This window comes from Canis lupus, chromosome 3, assembly GCF_048164855.1.
Source record: "Canis lupus baileyi chromosome 3, mCanLup2.hap1, whole genome shotgun sequence".
Classification (NCBI taxonomy): Eukaryota; Metazoa; Chordata; class Mammalia; order Carnivora; family Canidae; genus Canis; species Canis lupus.
This window is the reverse complement of record NC_132840.1, coordinates 45,223,028-45,237,106: the sequence shown is the minus strand read 5'-3', so window position 1 is coordinate 45,237,106 and position 14,079 is coordinate 45,223,028. Positions and strand designations below refer to the sequence as shown.

The following is a 14,079-nucleotide window of genomic DNA, read 5'->3' as shown; positions in this document are numbered from 1 at the left end:
TTCAGCTATACCTGACAAGTCTAAAATCTATGAAGTCTTGTTGGAGAAAAAATGTCTTTAGGTAAGAGGTAAATTCAGAGGCAAATAGCATTTACTTTGTTTATCAGTATAAAAACAGTAGGATTGGGCAGCCCAGGTGGACTGGCGGTTTAGCGCCGCCTTCAGCCTAGGGCGTGATCCTGGAGTCCTGGGATCCAGTCCCATGTCGGGCTCCCTGCATGCAGCCTGCTTCTCCCTCTGCCTGTGTCTCTGCCTCTCTCTTTCTCTCTCTCTCTCTCCCTCTCTCTGTGTCTCTCATGAATAAATAAATAAAATCTTAAAAAAAAACAGTAGTATTTATTCCACTGGCCTTAGTATATACATGTGTATATAATAGGAATGACTGGTGATCCCCACATAAGAAACAGAGCCAGAGCCATGATCGGTAGTCAAGGCCTTCCTGATTCTGACTTCTAGTTTATTATCCAATTTTTCATTCTACAATCTGTTTGCTTTCTAACTGGGATGAGAAATGGGGATTGGGAATTGGGAAGAGGAAAAGAAAGAAGATGAGCAAATCAGACACTTTTCCTTCTCAAGAGAGTAGCTAGGGCAACACTATTTTTGCAAAGGAAACTCACAGGATGCCCACTTACCTGCAGCAAACCTTTTCTTAATGAGTGAAAACCGATACCCTGCTCCAACAAGTTCAATATCACAACCAGAAAGGGTGCTTCCTTCACTTGTGAACTGCACAACCAACGGGGAAGGTTTGCTTGGGCCTTCGGATAGCTGAAATCTGGCCAATAAAGAACCCACCCCTATAAAAAAATTTAAAAAAGAGTATCATTGCACAACACACTGGATATAGTTTTGCAAATTATATTCAAAAGTTAACACACAACATCTAACTTAGTATAAATATACAAAATAAAACATACAAAATAGTGTATGTTTTAGTGACAAAATGGTGATGAATAAATTTTTTCATGAAATATTATGAGGAACTTTTCTTGTACACTAATGAAAGTGTAATTCAACCAAATGATACTTCAAAATTTGGGAGCATGTTACTTGGAAGGCAATGTATTTTCCCAGTCAGAGGAAAGTGAAAAATATGTAAACTATCAGGAAGTGGAGATCTGACACAAAATGAAAACTTGTCTCATTAAAAGCTCTTCTCTGGTTGAAGTATGGCCTGTTTGATGTGGGGTTGGGCAGAAAAGGGGAAGTAGAGGATCCACTGAGAAATTACTTGCTTTTATTGGTTGAGATAAGTATACACCAAAGTAAAGTGAAATATTCTGCTTGCTTCTAATGCTAAGTGTATTTTGATTGATAGTTTTTTAATACCTGAAAGTTATTTCAGCTTTATGTATTAAATAAGCCTATAATTACAGTACCTCCATTTTCTGACTTCTGAGAAATATCAGGAATCTTCCACAATATTCTTTGTTGTTCAGCATTCCTAAAAATAAATAAAATAGGTAAAAGGCTTTTGTGTATGTAAAGGTTTTTGTTTAATGGATGCCATATTTTTTCTAGATAGTGTTAATTTTAAAAAATGAATCTTGACAATGTTAATTATGATTTACCCATTATCTATCTATCTATCTATCTATCTATCTATCCATCCAACCATCCATACATCCGTCTACACATAAATGTTCTTTTATCTGTTCCTTATTATAACCAGCTACAACTGTCAGATAGGAAAACATATAGAGGACAATGCAGTTAATTTTTTCTGACACCTCTAATGAATAATGAGTTCAGGTAACTTAAGTTGGAGCTGTCATATGGCTGACTTTTTTTTTTAATGTTCTATTTTTTGCTTCTGACAATCACATGGAAAAACTAGAATACTTTCTCTAAGAGAACAAGTCCTTTTTAACTTGGTTTCTCTTCAGGGTCTGTTCCCGTACCTTCTCCAGTGGTGATTTTTTTTATGGTCCAGAGGCTATAGAACAAAACCCTACATTTCTTAGATGCCCCTGCAGTTAGGGTCTTAGATGCGGCTTAGGGTCCACATGACGTGCACTGCTTGAGATTTGGAGGACAGAAGGGAGCAGAGGCCATTCTCCTGCTGTGTTCGTAGCTCTTTTCTGGTGGCCAGCAGTCTAACTGAGATGTGGGGATCTTCCCACAAAGTGCTGTGCAGTCCAGGCTCCCAGTTCCAGGAGTGCTGAGAAGCAGTTAAGGCAGTGTCGGTAGGAACTTTCTTATCCTTGGATCAACATGGCTCTGGTGAGTTCTTGAAATTAGTGGCTCCACGGGCAGCTTTCTCATTTTTCTGCTTCTTGGTTGTGGTAGAGCTAGCAGCTTCCCTGGTAAGCCAGTTCTGCAGTGTCCTGGGGAAACATTCTTGGAGATCCAGTCTAAAGCTTAGTCCTCTAGCACTTCTACTATTGTGTGAGCATCTGCTAAATCTTTTCTTCTTAGAATAACAGGACAGTGTTTCCTGCCCTGCACCCTGACATACAGGCCTGCTGTAATGGCCTCCTGTAGGAAATGCAAATGCTAAGAAGTTTATGATCCCTTTGCCCAGAAACAGCCGTTTGGTAAAGAGGAAGGGGACTAGTGGCTCCTTACCAGACCGCTGGTGGGAGCACAGCCTGGAGCTTGGTTACTCCTCCATCTATGGGGACCAGGAACTGCACATTGTTGAGGGCCACAGCAGTTGTCATTGCATCGGTGTTGTATTTGTAATCGATGCGCAGGTCAGTGCTTGCTGGCTCACACCGCCAGTTCACTGCCAGGTTCAGAGGTGTGGATTGAAGGCCCTGGGCAGACACCTTGCCAAATAACAGGAAAGAGAATGTTTAAGGCTCAACTGTTAGTCTGAAACAAAGCCAGAAGCTATGGTTATCTCCCATGGAATATTCTTAGATATAAAATGTCATCATGTTGTTGGTGCTGCTCACAAATGAGCTCGCAGTAAATATCACTGGGAACAGTGCCCTGTGAAAGGGAGCTGCATGCTACAGGTAAACTGTTACGGATGAAAAATAAAATCAGCTACTAAAATCTCTACAACACTTTAGAGTTTACAACGCACTTGTGTCACTTAGGGAGGTAGTAGCACGCACTGCTTAGGAGCTGAGGACAGGAGTTAGTCTTGGATGTGAGTTCTGACAGTCACAAGCTGAGTAATCTTGGGTCAGTCACTAGTCCTCTCTGAGTCTCAGTTATTTCTTCATCTGCCAAATGAGAATTATAACAATAATATCTACCCATAGAGTTGTCGGGGAGATGGAAGATAGTTTATGTGAAATAGTCAGCATAGTGCCTAGCACTTAGTAAAGCATTAATGTTTTCATACATTAATACTCTTAAAAATTTTTTTAAATTTATTCATGAGAGACACACAGAGAGAGGCAGAGACATAGGCAGAGGGAGAAGCAGACTCCCTGTGGGGAGCCCGATGTGGGACTTGATCCTGGGACTCCAGGATCACGACCTGAGCCGAAGGCAGACACTCAACCACTGAGCCACCCAGGCGTCCCCATACATTAATACTCTTATCATACTTTCTCTTCACAACACACCAGTGAGTTAAATGAAACAGGTTATCATTACTCTTTTGGATTTGCCAAAGTGAGTACTTGAACCCAAGTCCTCTAACTGGAAGGGGTACATTCTACTGTCTCCCGTCAATTCTAGTTAGAATCAACTGTGAGTTTGACCAAGGAAAAGCCATGTTTGCAGAATTAATGATATTGTCTTAATCTAAAGACAATAATACCAACTTGATTTCTGGATCTACAACGAAAAAATTTTAATGTTATTATTTCTTGATTGTTCACTGTGATGATGAAGAGCTCTAAGAGATTCTTCTTTTACCAGCACACATACACTACAGGGGCCATGTGGGTGATGTCTACACCCTTTTGGTTTTATTCACGGAGTATGAGTTTTGCTGATTTTAAAGACTATAAGTAGCTCTATTGGCCTAGCAATGCCTCCACAGACAGATACCATGGGGAAGGGGCCTGAGGGCAAGTTGAGCTCCTAAGGTAGCAGGAGTTGCTATAGAAACAAGCCCAGATATGAATTCTTTTATAAAATGCCATGGCTTTTGATGGCAATTTTTGTTAGATAACAATTATAGGTTTTTTAAAATTTAAATATTTTTAGCAGCACAGTTCTCTGCAAATGAACTTTGCTTTGGAAATGTGTTATTTAAGGTAAATCAAAAGAAGAGCAGACTGACCCCTCTGGGCTGGATTCTGTGCTCTGTCTCAGTGGTGGTTCTTGAGTCCCCAGTGGCTCCTCTACCTAGGGACAGTGCGTTTTGGATTTGTGCGGGTGTGTTTTTGATCGACCCAGTTACTGGAGGATGCTATGATCATAGCGGCCAAAAACTAAACATGCTGAGATTTGAGGGCAATCCCACAGAACGCTTATTGTGCCTCCCACCCAATTCCTTGCATGTTGGAAAACACCACCACTGCAACTAAACAGCAGCAGAAGGGATTCCTCAGAGCTCACTTTAAAACAAACCAGCAGCCCTAAGGCTACTTATATTTAACAAATACTTTGAAATATATTAGGTCATTAGCTCCTTACAACAGCCTGTAACATATCTAGGTAGGAATCACAATGATCCTTATTTGCAGATGAGGAAACAGAGCTTCAGGAAGATTCAGTGCCTAAAGTCAGAGGCCAGTAGGAAGCTGACTTAATTCCAGAATAAACTTCTTGCCTCCAATGTAATACTTTACAATAGCCTCATGTTGCAATAGGTGAATTTTCTCTTCTTTCTAGATTCCCTGAATGACACTGTGGAGACTTTAAAAAAAAAAATCTGACAGCATTTAAGAATTTAAAAAAATGTTTTTAATCTGAAGTGACGACGTAGAGGTGGTGTTTGTAATGAATGGTTGTGAAAGAAAACAAGTGAAGTTTTATATTTCCCCCTTTGGGCATAAGAACCATGCATGTGCTTCTAAATTTAACTTCTCATTCAGGGAAATATTTCATTGGAGTTTGCTTTTCTTGCTCCTTTTCCTTTCTCTCAGAAGCTTAAAGCAGTCACTAAATGTGTTTTAAACGTTTGGGGGGAAGAAAGTTAAATAAAAATGTATTTTACATCATATCTTAATTATACAAGTGATGAATTTCTGTGGTATCATGTTTGTTCAGTATTATTGATAACATCCAAAGCTTAGGTGGTATTATTTTTACAGGACAAACAATACAATCATTTGCATTTTTGTAAAATGTACCATCGTATAGATACTTTACTTTTAGTGGTTTCCTTACAACAATGTAAATAAGTGTTTTCCAAACTGTAGGGTATATTACCACCACAATAACTAGTTTACCACTATTTATAATCTCAATTATTGAAAGTTTCTGCAACTTCATTTTTGTAGTCTTCAAGGAGCCTTTTATTTTCTTAAAAATGATAGGTTTTAAGTTATATTAAAAGAAATGCTATTTTGTTTACTTTTACTTAATGTTAGACATGTTAGAATATACATTTATAATGTGAAAGGGACACCTTGATCAAATGAATAGGCTTACCTGATATTTGAGCATGTCCACATTATAATATGTAGCCTGGGGTTTTTGTTCTGACACTTTCTTTAGGTGCATCATCAAATTTGGCATGTTTACCCAGAATTCCTTGGTATTGGCATCATTTTGAGTATTATCACTATTCAGTTGGGAAGAAAAAATTATTGAGTAATATCTTGTGACAAATATCCACACAAAGAAGCATCTTAGCCACTTGTCATCTGATTTTTATATCCATCTTTGACAATTTGTAGAGATCATGTTATTAGCAGTAGTATATTTTATTTTACTTAATTTTTTTAGCAGTAGTATATTTTAGTACAGTTACAGTTCTGAATGGCATTATTATGTTAATAGATTAATGCCCATAGAGGCATGATTGTGTCACGATGATTCTCAGTGAGTATCCAGTAATATTAACCAATCCTGATGATGATTGGTTGCTTTAAAGAGTGAATTATTTATTAAACCCAAACTTAATAGCCTTCTTTCTACATCACCAGTTTCCTCTGAATTAGTCGGCTAATGTAATCAAAGAGCTGAGTACATTGATTTTGTTTGTTTTTTTTTAATTAACTTGAACAGTTTTCTCAGAAATTACGGAGTTAAATATTTGGCCAAATGTAAACACAGTCTTTATTTCCAACTGAGGGGAACAGTGCAATACTAAAACCACCTTCATTAAAGAGCATCTAAATCATAAAACAGTGACTGGGCTTATAAGATGATCCTGGAATTTGAATAATAATCATGGTGGTTACAATAGAGAAGTGCAGTTTTAATGAATTCAGGAGTTAGTATTCTTAGGGATTTGTTAGTTTTGCTCAGATGTCTGTCCACACATCATTCACCCAATATATCTTGACAATGCTTGTCTCGGTGACAAAAGGAATCAGGCAATAGTGTGAAAAGCCTCTGCTCACTTCCCACATAATGAAGAAATTGAGGGCCCAAGTAATTCAAGTAATTGAGGGCCCAAGTAATCTGACATACAAGTTACTTACTGAATGAAAGATAGAGGTCAAGAAGATAGAAGGATGATAATAATAATGATGATGGCAGGGGTGCCTGAGTAGCTCAGTTTGGTAACCTACTGACCCTTGATTTTGGCTCAGGTCATAATCTCAGGGTTGTAAGACTGAGACCCACACTGGGCTGTGTGCTGAATGTGGAGCCTGCTTAAGGTTCTCTCTTGGGGCGCCTGGGTGGCTCAGTTGGTTAAGCCTCCAAATTTTCATTTTGGCTCAAGTCACACTATCCCAGGGTTGTGGAATCGAGCCCTGTGTCTGCTCTGTGCTCACTAGGGAGTCTGCTTGAGATTTTCTCCATCTTCCTCTGACCCTCCCCCACTTACACTTGCTCTCTTTAATATAAAAAAATCCCTTAAAAAAAAAAAAGATTCTGGGCAGCCTGGGTGGCTCAGCAGTTTAGCACCTGCCTTCAGCCCAGGGCCTGATCCTGGAGTCCTGGGATCGAGTTCCGCATCGGGCTCCCTGCATGGAGCCTGCTTCTCCCTCTGCCTGTGTCTCTGCCTCTCTCTCTCTCTCTCTCTGTGTGTGTCTCATGAATAAATAAATGAAATCTTAAAAAAAAAAAAGAAAAAAGAAAAAAAGAAAAAAAAAAGATTCTCTCTCTCCCTCTCTTTCTGGCCTCCCTCCCATAAATTGATGAGGATAGGTCAAAGGTAAGTTGCCATAATTCAGTCTCCAAAGGTCAAATTAAGAGAGTGAGTCCAAAAACATCAGGGCTTTCTTTAAAACTCTACTGATCTGTTAGGAGGGGCTAGGTTTGTGGCCTAAGTCTCAGCATGACCATGTTTCTGTTGTGCCCTGGTATATAGGTTGTTGAAAACAAAGCAAAGATCTATAACTCCCAGAATATAGGAAGTGGATAGAAAAGAGTACTGGCGCTTGAGATTTTGTTCCTGGTCAAGCTAAGTTAAGGATGCTGATGAGGACTATTTAAACTTTTATTACCTAAAAGCATCCAAGTTACCCAGAGGCAGGAGATAAGAGTGATAGAATGTCAGTGATATTAAGTAATTTGCTTAGAGGTAACAGCAAATAAGTAACAGTCAGGATTCCAGCCCAGGTCAGTATACCACAGGTCATACTTCCCCACTGTACCAAAAAGAGGTGCAGAATTAATATCCAGCAACGCATCATTAATTTGTACTAAGTAGATCTGAATAGCTGGGAAAATTTCAACGACACTACTTTTTAAGGAAATGTATTTTCTAAATTTAATAACAAATTAAGCTAAATCATATATCTATACAATAATTCCTCAGAGAACTTGCTTTAATAAAGATTCAAGAAAGCTTCACCAGTCAGAGTTGCCAATAAGAGATGCAATTCTTGAATGCTCAGGAAGTCTGGAAAATTCTTTAGTCTTATGATTGGTTTAACAATGGTTCCTGAATTCTTTACAAGCAAACTCTTTTTGTTTGGAAGAAGTAGAAGTAAACTTCAATTTGGTTTCTTTTGAGGGATTGTAAAGGCAAATGTCTTCTCAGGTGCCAAGCTCTTGACCCAAATGAAGCCTTTCAGAACACATGACTGAGAGAATTGGCTGGGTCTAAGGTGATAAATGTAAAAGGTTTGTACTACAATTGAGAATAATAGTTGATTATGTTGCCTTTTAAAAACTGGTGACGGGAGCAGTGATGGTGAAACAATCAATCCTTCATGACAAACCCACATAGGCTACATGACTGTGAGTTACCAGTCACAGCCCTGACATTAATCAAATATTTAAAGTTTATAAGGTCCAAATTAGTGATGATTTTTTTGTTTTAGCAAATAATAATGTAATGTCTATATAAGGTTTTGTCAGACAAAAACATATTCAGAGTGTTATTTAATTCAATTCATAAGACTGATTTATTAATATAAGTATAAAACTCTTCCAAAGATGCCTAAAATCTTGGCCACATAACCACCTAAAAATGCAACAAAACCCATAACATTAGGTTTATTAACAAACAAACCAGTGGTTTGTTTGTTAATAAACCAGTGAAATAGTGGCACATATTCCCTAATTTCAGGTGGAGTAACCTTAAAAAATAAATTCAACTGGCTCAACTGTATGTAAGTGATGAATCACTAAATTCTACACCTGAAGTTAATATTACACTATATGTTAACTAACTGGAATTTAAATAAAAACTTGAAAAAAATTAACGGGCTCTATGTGCACATCAAAAGCAGGGAGAGAAACTGAATAAGAAGTTGTTGATTTCTTTTTTTTTTTTTTTTAAGATTTTATTTATTTATTCATGAGAGACAGAGAGAGAGAGAGGCAGAAGGAGGAGGCTCCCTGCAAGGAGGCCGATGCAGGACTCACCGAAGGCAGATACTCAACAGCTGAGCCACCCAGGCAGCCTAGAAGTTGTTGATTTCTAATTTTGATTGTTTTACATTTATCTTTCATTTAATGGGTGACCATTTCTTTCCATACTTTTAAACCTTGAGTCATGTTTGCTAGTTAAACCATGGCAAGGGCCAAAGAGGGGGAGATGATCTTGGTAATCACTTGAAAGACCTGTGACTGTTTTGTCACCACTGGAATGAAAAAGTCTCACTCAGTGAGGTAAGTGAAGTAAGTGACTGCATTGTTCCTTAAATTCTAAATGCCAACAACCTTTAGTCATTTCTTTTTTTTTTTTTTTCCTTTTTTTTTTCCCTTTGCAGGGGGAGCGGCACTTGTGAGCTGGGGGGAGGCATTCAGGGGGAGGAGAGGCAGAGGGAGAGAGAGAATCTTAAGCAGGCTCCACGCCCAGTGCAGAGCCCTCTGCCACAGGGCTCCATCTCACAACCCTGATATCATGACCTGACTCGAAACCAAGAGTCAGTGTCTTAACCATCTGAGCCACCCAGGTCCCCCAACCTTTAGTTTTTCCTACATAAATATCCAGCTTGACTAAATACTTTAAATTATAGTTGAGTTCATTCATTCAACAAATGTTAGTTTAGTTTTTACTGGACACCAGGGACAGTGGAAGATACTGAAGGTGTGATGGTGAACTAGGACATGTGTTCCATTCCCTCATGGATTTTCCAGTCTAGTGGGGGAGATGGATGTATGAGGAAACAGAAATAGATATACAATTAATAATTCTAGTAAGTGCAACAAAGCGCAAGAATAGAGTACCTTGAGAAAGAACAACAAACAAGCGGACATATTTAGTTTGAGGATGGGGGTTGGGGTAGAGAGGGGAGTGGAGTGGTCAGGGAAGGCCAAGCAGGGCTGAAATCTGAAGGGTGAGTCAGGGTCAGGTGCAGAGGGGCAGGAATGGTAGTGGAGGCAGACGAAGCAAGCACACAAATCCCTGATGTGGGAAAGGACTCCGCCTGTTCTTAAGACCAGTAGGTCTGGCTGGAGCTCCAAGGATTCTGAGGCAGATGACGGGAGCTGATAACAGAGAAGCAGGTGAGGGTAGATGAGTCAGGGCTTCAAAGGCAATGGGAACAAGTTCACATTCCCGTACAGACGCAATGTGAAGCCACCTGAGGATTATGCATGGTGATGACCTGATTCACCTCAGGAAGTCATTCACCTATTATGTAAAAAATGTAGGAATGGGGCAAGATTGAGAGCAGGAAGGGAAAGAGAAAAGCAATTTCAGTGGTCTGGGAAAATGACAGTGGTCACTTGGACAGGAAGATCCCAGGAAAGAGAAAAAATGGCCACTTTAGAGAGAGATCTTTAAGTAAAATATCAGGACTTGATGGAGAGGCAGCTGTCAAGAATGACATCTTTGGTCTCATTCATTGCCAATAACTAACCTGTATTATACGCTGATCAATTTTAATAGCTTTTTTAAATTAATTAATTAATTTATGATAGTCACAGAGAGAGAGAGAGAGAGGCAGAGACACAGGCAGAGGGAGAAGCAAGCCCCATGCACCGGGAGCCCGACATGGGATTCGATCCCGGGTCTCCAGGATCGCGCCCTGGGCCAAAGGCAGGCGCTAAACTGCTGCGCCACCCAGGGATCCCAATTTTAATAGCTTTATACATGTGTATGTTTGTGTGAATCTGCGGGTATGATAAAGACATCGTGTTCAGATTTAATAGCTAAAAAATGTGAAAAAGTGCATTGATACAAAGAAATTTACACAAGCTTCTTTGAATATAGTAAATATAGTAAATATTGTTTTGATAGTAAAGTTCCATCAAAACAATCACCATTACTGTGAAATCATATATTTCACAAAAAAGTCTTTCAAGCTCATGTGAAGAATAATAGTTCACAGTTCAAATATCATTTGACCTTAAAAGATGCTAATACAACAAGTGGATTTTCTTGCTTTTATTAGGCTGATTTCCCACCATCCTCATCCATTGTCACCAATGGTAAGTAAAATAGGCACTGGATAAACTGTCACTAATACAGATTTTATTGCTCTAAATATCTCTTTAGCCACTTGAGACAGTTGGCCATTAGAATTCATATAAGCTTGCACACAGGAGCACCCACTAAAGACTCTGACAGATGGCAAAAGTTCTGTGTTGAATCTACAAACATATCTGAATAACAGTTATTTCTCTACCATGCTATATTCTTGCTAAGGTATATCGTTCATGTAAGTATCCACTGCTAAGCTACACACATGTCTAAAAAATTTGTGCAAAATATATTTACCAGCAGAGAAGTTGGGGATTTGGCAGGACATGTTCTAACCTGCTGAAATTTATCACCCGAAAAGTCAGAGCAGCAGGTGACGGGTTGTTGGCAAAATGTCTGGTGATGCCGGCAGGGAAGGACAGCACCATTTCTCCAGTAATCTTCACGATACATCTGGCATATCAAAACACACGAGAGGAAAGAGAGGAAACCCAGGTCAATATGCTGTGAATCAAAAGAGTTGTGAAAAAGAAATGACGTATGCAACAATATTACAAAGCAGAAGAGACAAAAGGTAAGCTCTTACAATTCCACTATCAACAACTAAATCATTTCTAAGACCTGAGAATGCAAGGTTTGAGTTACCACTTATCAAAAAAAGTGGCTATTTGTTGAATGTATTTTTGAACTGTAAGATGAAAAAATACAGCTTTTCTCTTTCTGTCTTTCTGTAAGTAAGTCTGTATGTTCACCTCACAAATAGAATAATCGATTCTGATGTTTCTCTCTCTGATTTTTGAATCTTTGGCAGCATATTTGAAGATATTACATCAATGCACAATGTGATCACACTACTCACTAGGACTTAAGTTAGTTCTCAGTAACATGACTGATGCCTTGAGCATGTTCTTTTCTATACTCGAAGGGTAAACTTCTTGTTTCCATTTAGCTATATCTTTATTCCATGTCTATTTGGTTGAAACTGTAAAAATTAGTCATATAAATTAGCACAATAGGAGGATAATTTGGAAGGAAGAATAATCCTTTTTTTTTTTTTTAAAAAAAGGGCTTTATTGAGGTATAATTGACATACAATAAATGGCACTCATTTATAAGTGTAAAATTCCATAACTTTTGATATACTATATTTATAATATAAACATAATATGAAGCCATCATGAAATCAGGTTACTGAACATACCCAGCATCCCTAAAAGTTGCTGCATGCATTTCTGTGATCCCTCTCTGCGGCTCTTCTCTATCCTCCCACTCCCTTACCCTAAGCAATTGCTAATATGCTTTCTGACACTACATGTTAATTTGCACATTCTAGAATTTCATGTAAACAGAATCATAAAGTATGTGATTCTTTTTTTTTTTTTGGTCTGGCCTCTTCCACTCTGTAATAATTTTGAGATTCATCCATGTAGCACGTGCATCTATAGTTCATGACTTTATTGCTGTGTAGCATATGGTTATACCACAGTCATTTTTCTTTTTAATCCATTCATTTGTTGAAGAACATTTGGATTTTTCCAGTTTTTGAGTATTCAAATAAAGCTCTGATGAATATGTTTCTACAAGTCTTTGTATGGACATATGCTCTCATTTTTCTTGGTAAATTAAATAGGAGTGGAATCACTGAATCACACTGAAATCAAGTAGTGATAATCCACAAACTTTGTTCTTTTTCAAAATTGTTTTGGCTATTGTAAGTCCTTTGCACTTCCATATCAAATAGTCACTGCATCAATTTCTACATAAAATCAATGTAGTTCCAATTCACCTTTTATTGCCTGCACATAGCAAATTATTATTGGGCCCTTTATATATACTTTTTCTTCGCCAACAGTTAAATTTTCAATAGAGGGCGCTGAAAAGACATCGCAGGAAGAGGCGATTTTTCCTTCCTCATTCCAGAGTGCTTGCTAGGCAGGCTCCAGTGGTACTTAGGGCATCTAGTGCCAGGCTTTTGTAGTGCAGGAGGCCTCTGTGTGACCTCCGCAGTGCAGGTGGCATCCCCAGGGTGTGGGTATTGCAGCCTATGTGGCTTTGTTGGTGCCCAGTGGCAGAGGCAGCTTCCCTAGCATCTGATTCTTGTAGGGCATGTGTCTGGGCTGTCCCAGGGCCCAGATCCTGCAATGCAAGTGGATTCTCCAGCCCCAGGCTCCTGGCATGTGCACACTTTCTCCACAACCAGCTTCTGTGGTGCATGGTGGCCTGAAGTACCCACTGTGTGGCCATTAGCTTTCTCTGTCAACCCCCTCAGCTGGTTTTGTAGTGGAGTGTGCCTCAGGGAGACACCTCTTTGTGAACAGCTGGGAGTCCACCAGGCTTCCCTATGTCATGCCAAAAACTCTTAAGGAAGTAAGCTGGGGCCATCACAATGCACACCTCACCTCTCAGGGATCACTGTCTTTTCGCCTCAGGCCCAGTGTCTTGTAAATCATTGTTTCATATGTTTTGTCCATTTTTGGGGTGTTTTCAGGTAGAAAGATAAATTGATCTCTACACCTTGGCCAGAAGCAGAAATCTCAAAGGATTATTCTTCTTTGGGAAACAGTAACTATTTCAAATGAGTGAACTTCTTTATGACTTCCTTCTACATTTGGATAATTTACTCTCATACCAATTCTATAACTTTAAGTTCAGGAGTGTACGTTCTAGGGGAATTGGGGCTACAAGATGGAAACTTTGCTCCCATTTGAGTATAAGGAACTCCATTTGCCCCATAGTCACCTTGTATGGCTGTGTGACTGTGATTAACGGGACACATGGGGCTCAGGGGAAATGGCCCTTGGTACATTTAAAATAGCTTATGTGAAGAAGTGCTACAGCCTTGTATGTGTAAGGCTGCCTTTGAGGTAGAGGTGGAGGGCAGGGGAACTTTCTAAAGTTGCCATGTCCCCTTCTGAGCCCTCATTCGGATGTTATCATCCATAACTCTGCACTAATCTGGATGAAAATTCTGGCTTCTGGAAGTTTGCACTTCCATCTCTTCTGGAGAATACTACTCTTCTCCCAGTTTGCCTGCCAACTCTGCTGTCTTCCTTCTCTTTTAGATACATAAACCTCATTTTATTTACTGGTGCTGAGCTCGGAATTCCCCTGCAGCTGAGTCTACTCTTGATGTTTTTCAATACATGGACGTGCAGAATATGATTTCACAACTCTAGAAGACAACAATTAGAGCATTTGTTAAAATAGACTTCGGCATCTACCCTCAC

At 39.2% G+C, this 14,079-nt stretch overlaps 1 protein-coding gene across 27 annotated transcripts in view; it reads right to left on the bottom strand.

Moving 5' to 3' along the window:
• Positions 1–14,079, bottom strand: part of SGIP1 (SH3GL interacting endocytic adaptor 1) — a 204,969-nt gene that overhangs the window by 8,463 nt on the left and 182,427 nt on the right. For all 27 annotated transcript variants that reach the window (XM_072820660.1, XM_072820659.1, XM_072820664.1 and 24 more), the window contains 5 exons: positions 11,150–11,305; positions 5,509–5,641; positions 2,572–2,774; positions 1,383–1,447; positions 636–800 (listed from right to left, as the gene is read on the bottom strand). In XM_072820660.1, coding sequence (XP_072676761.1) covers positions 636–800; positions 1,383–1,447; positions 2,572–2,774; positions 5,509–5,641; positions 11,150–11,305 — 722 coding nt within the window. The remainder of the gene's footprint in view (positions 1–635; positions 801–1,382; positions 1,448–2,571; positions 2,775–5,508; positions 5,642–11,149; positions 11,306–14,079) is intronic.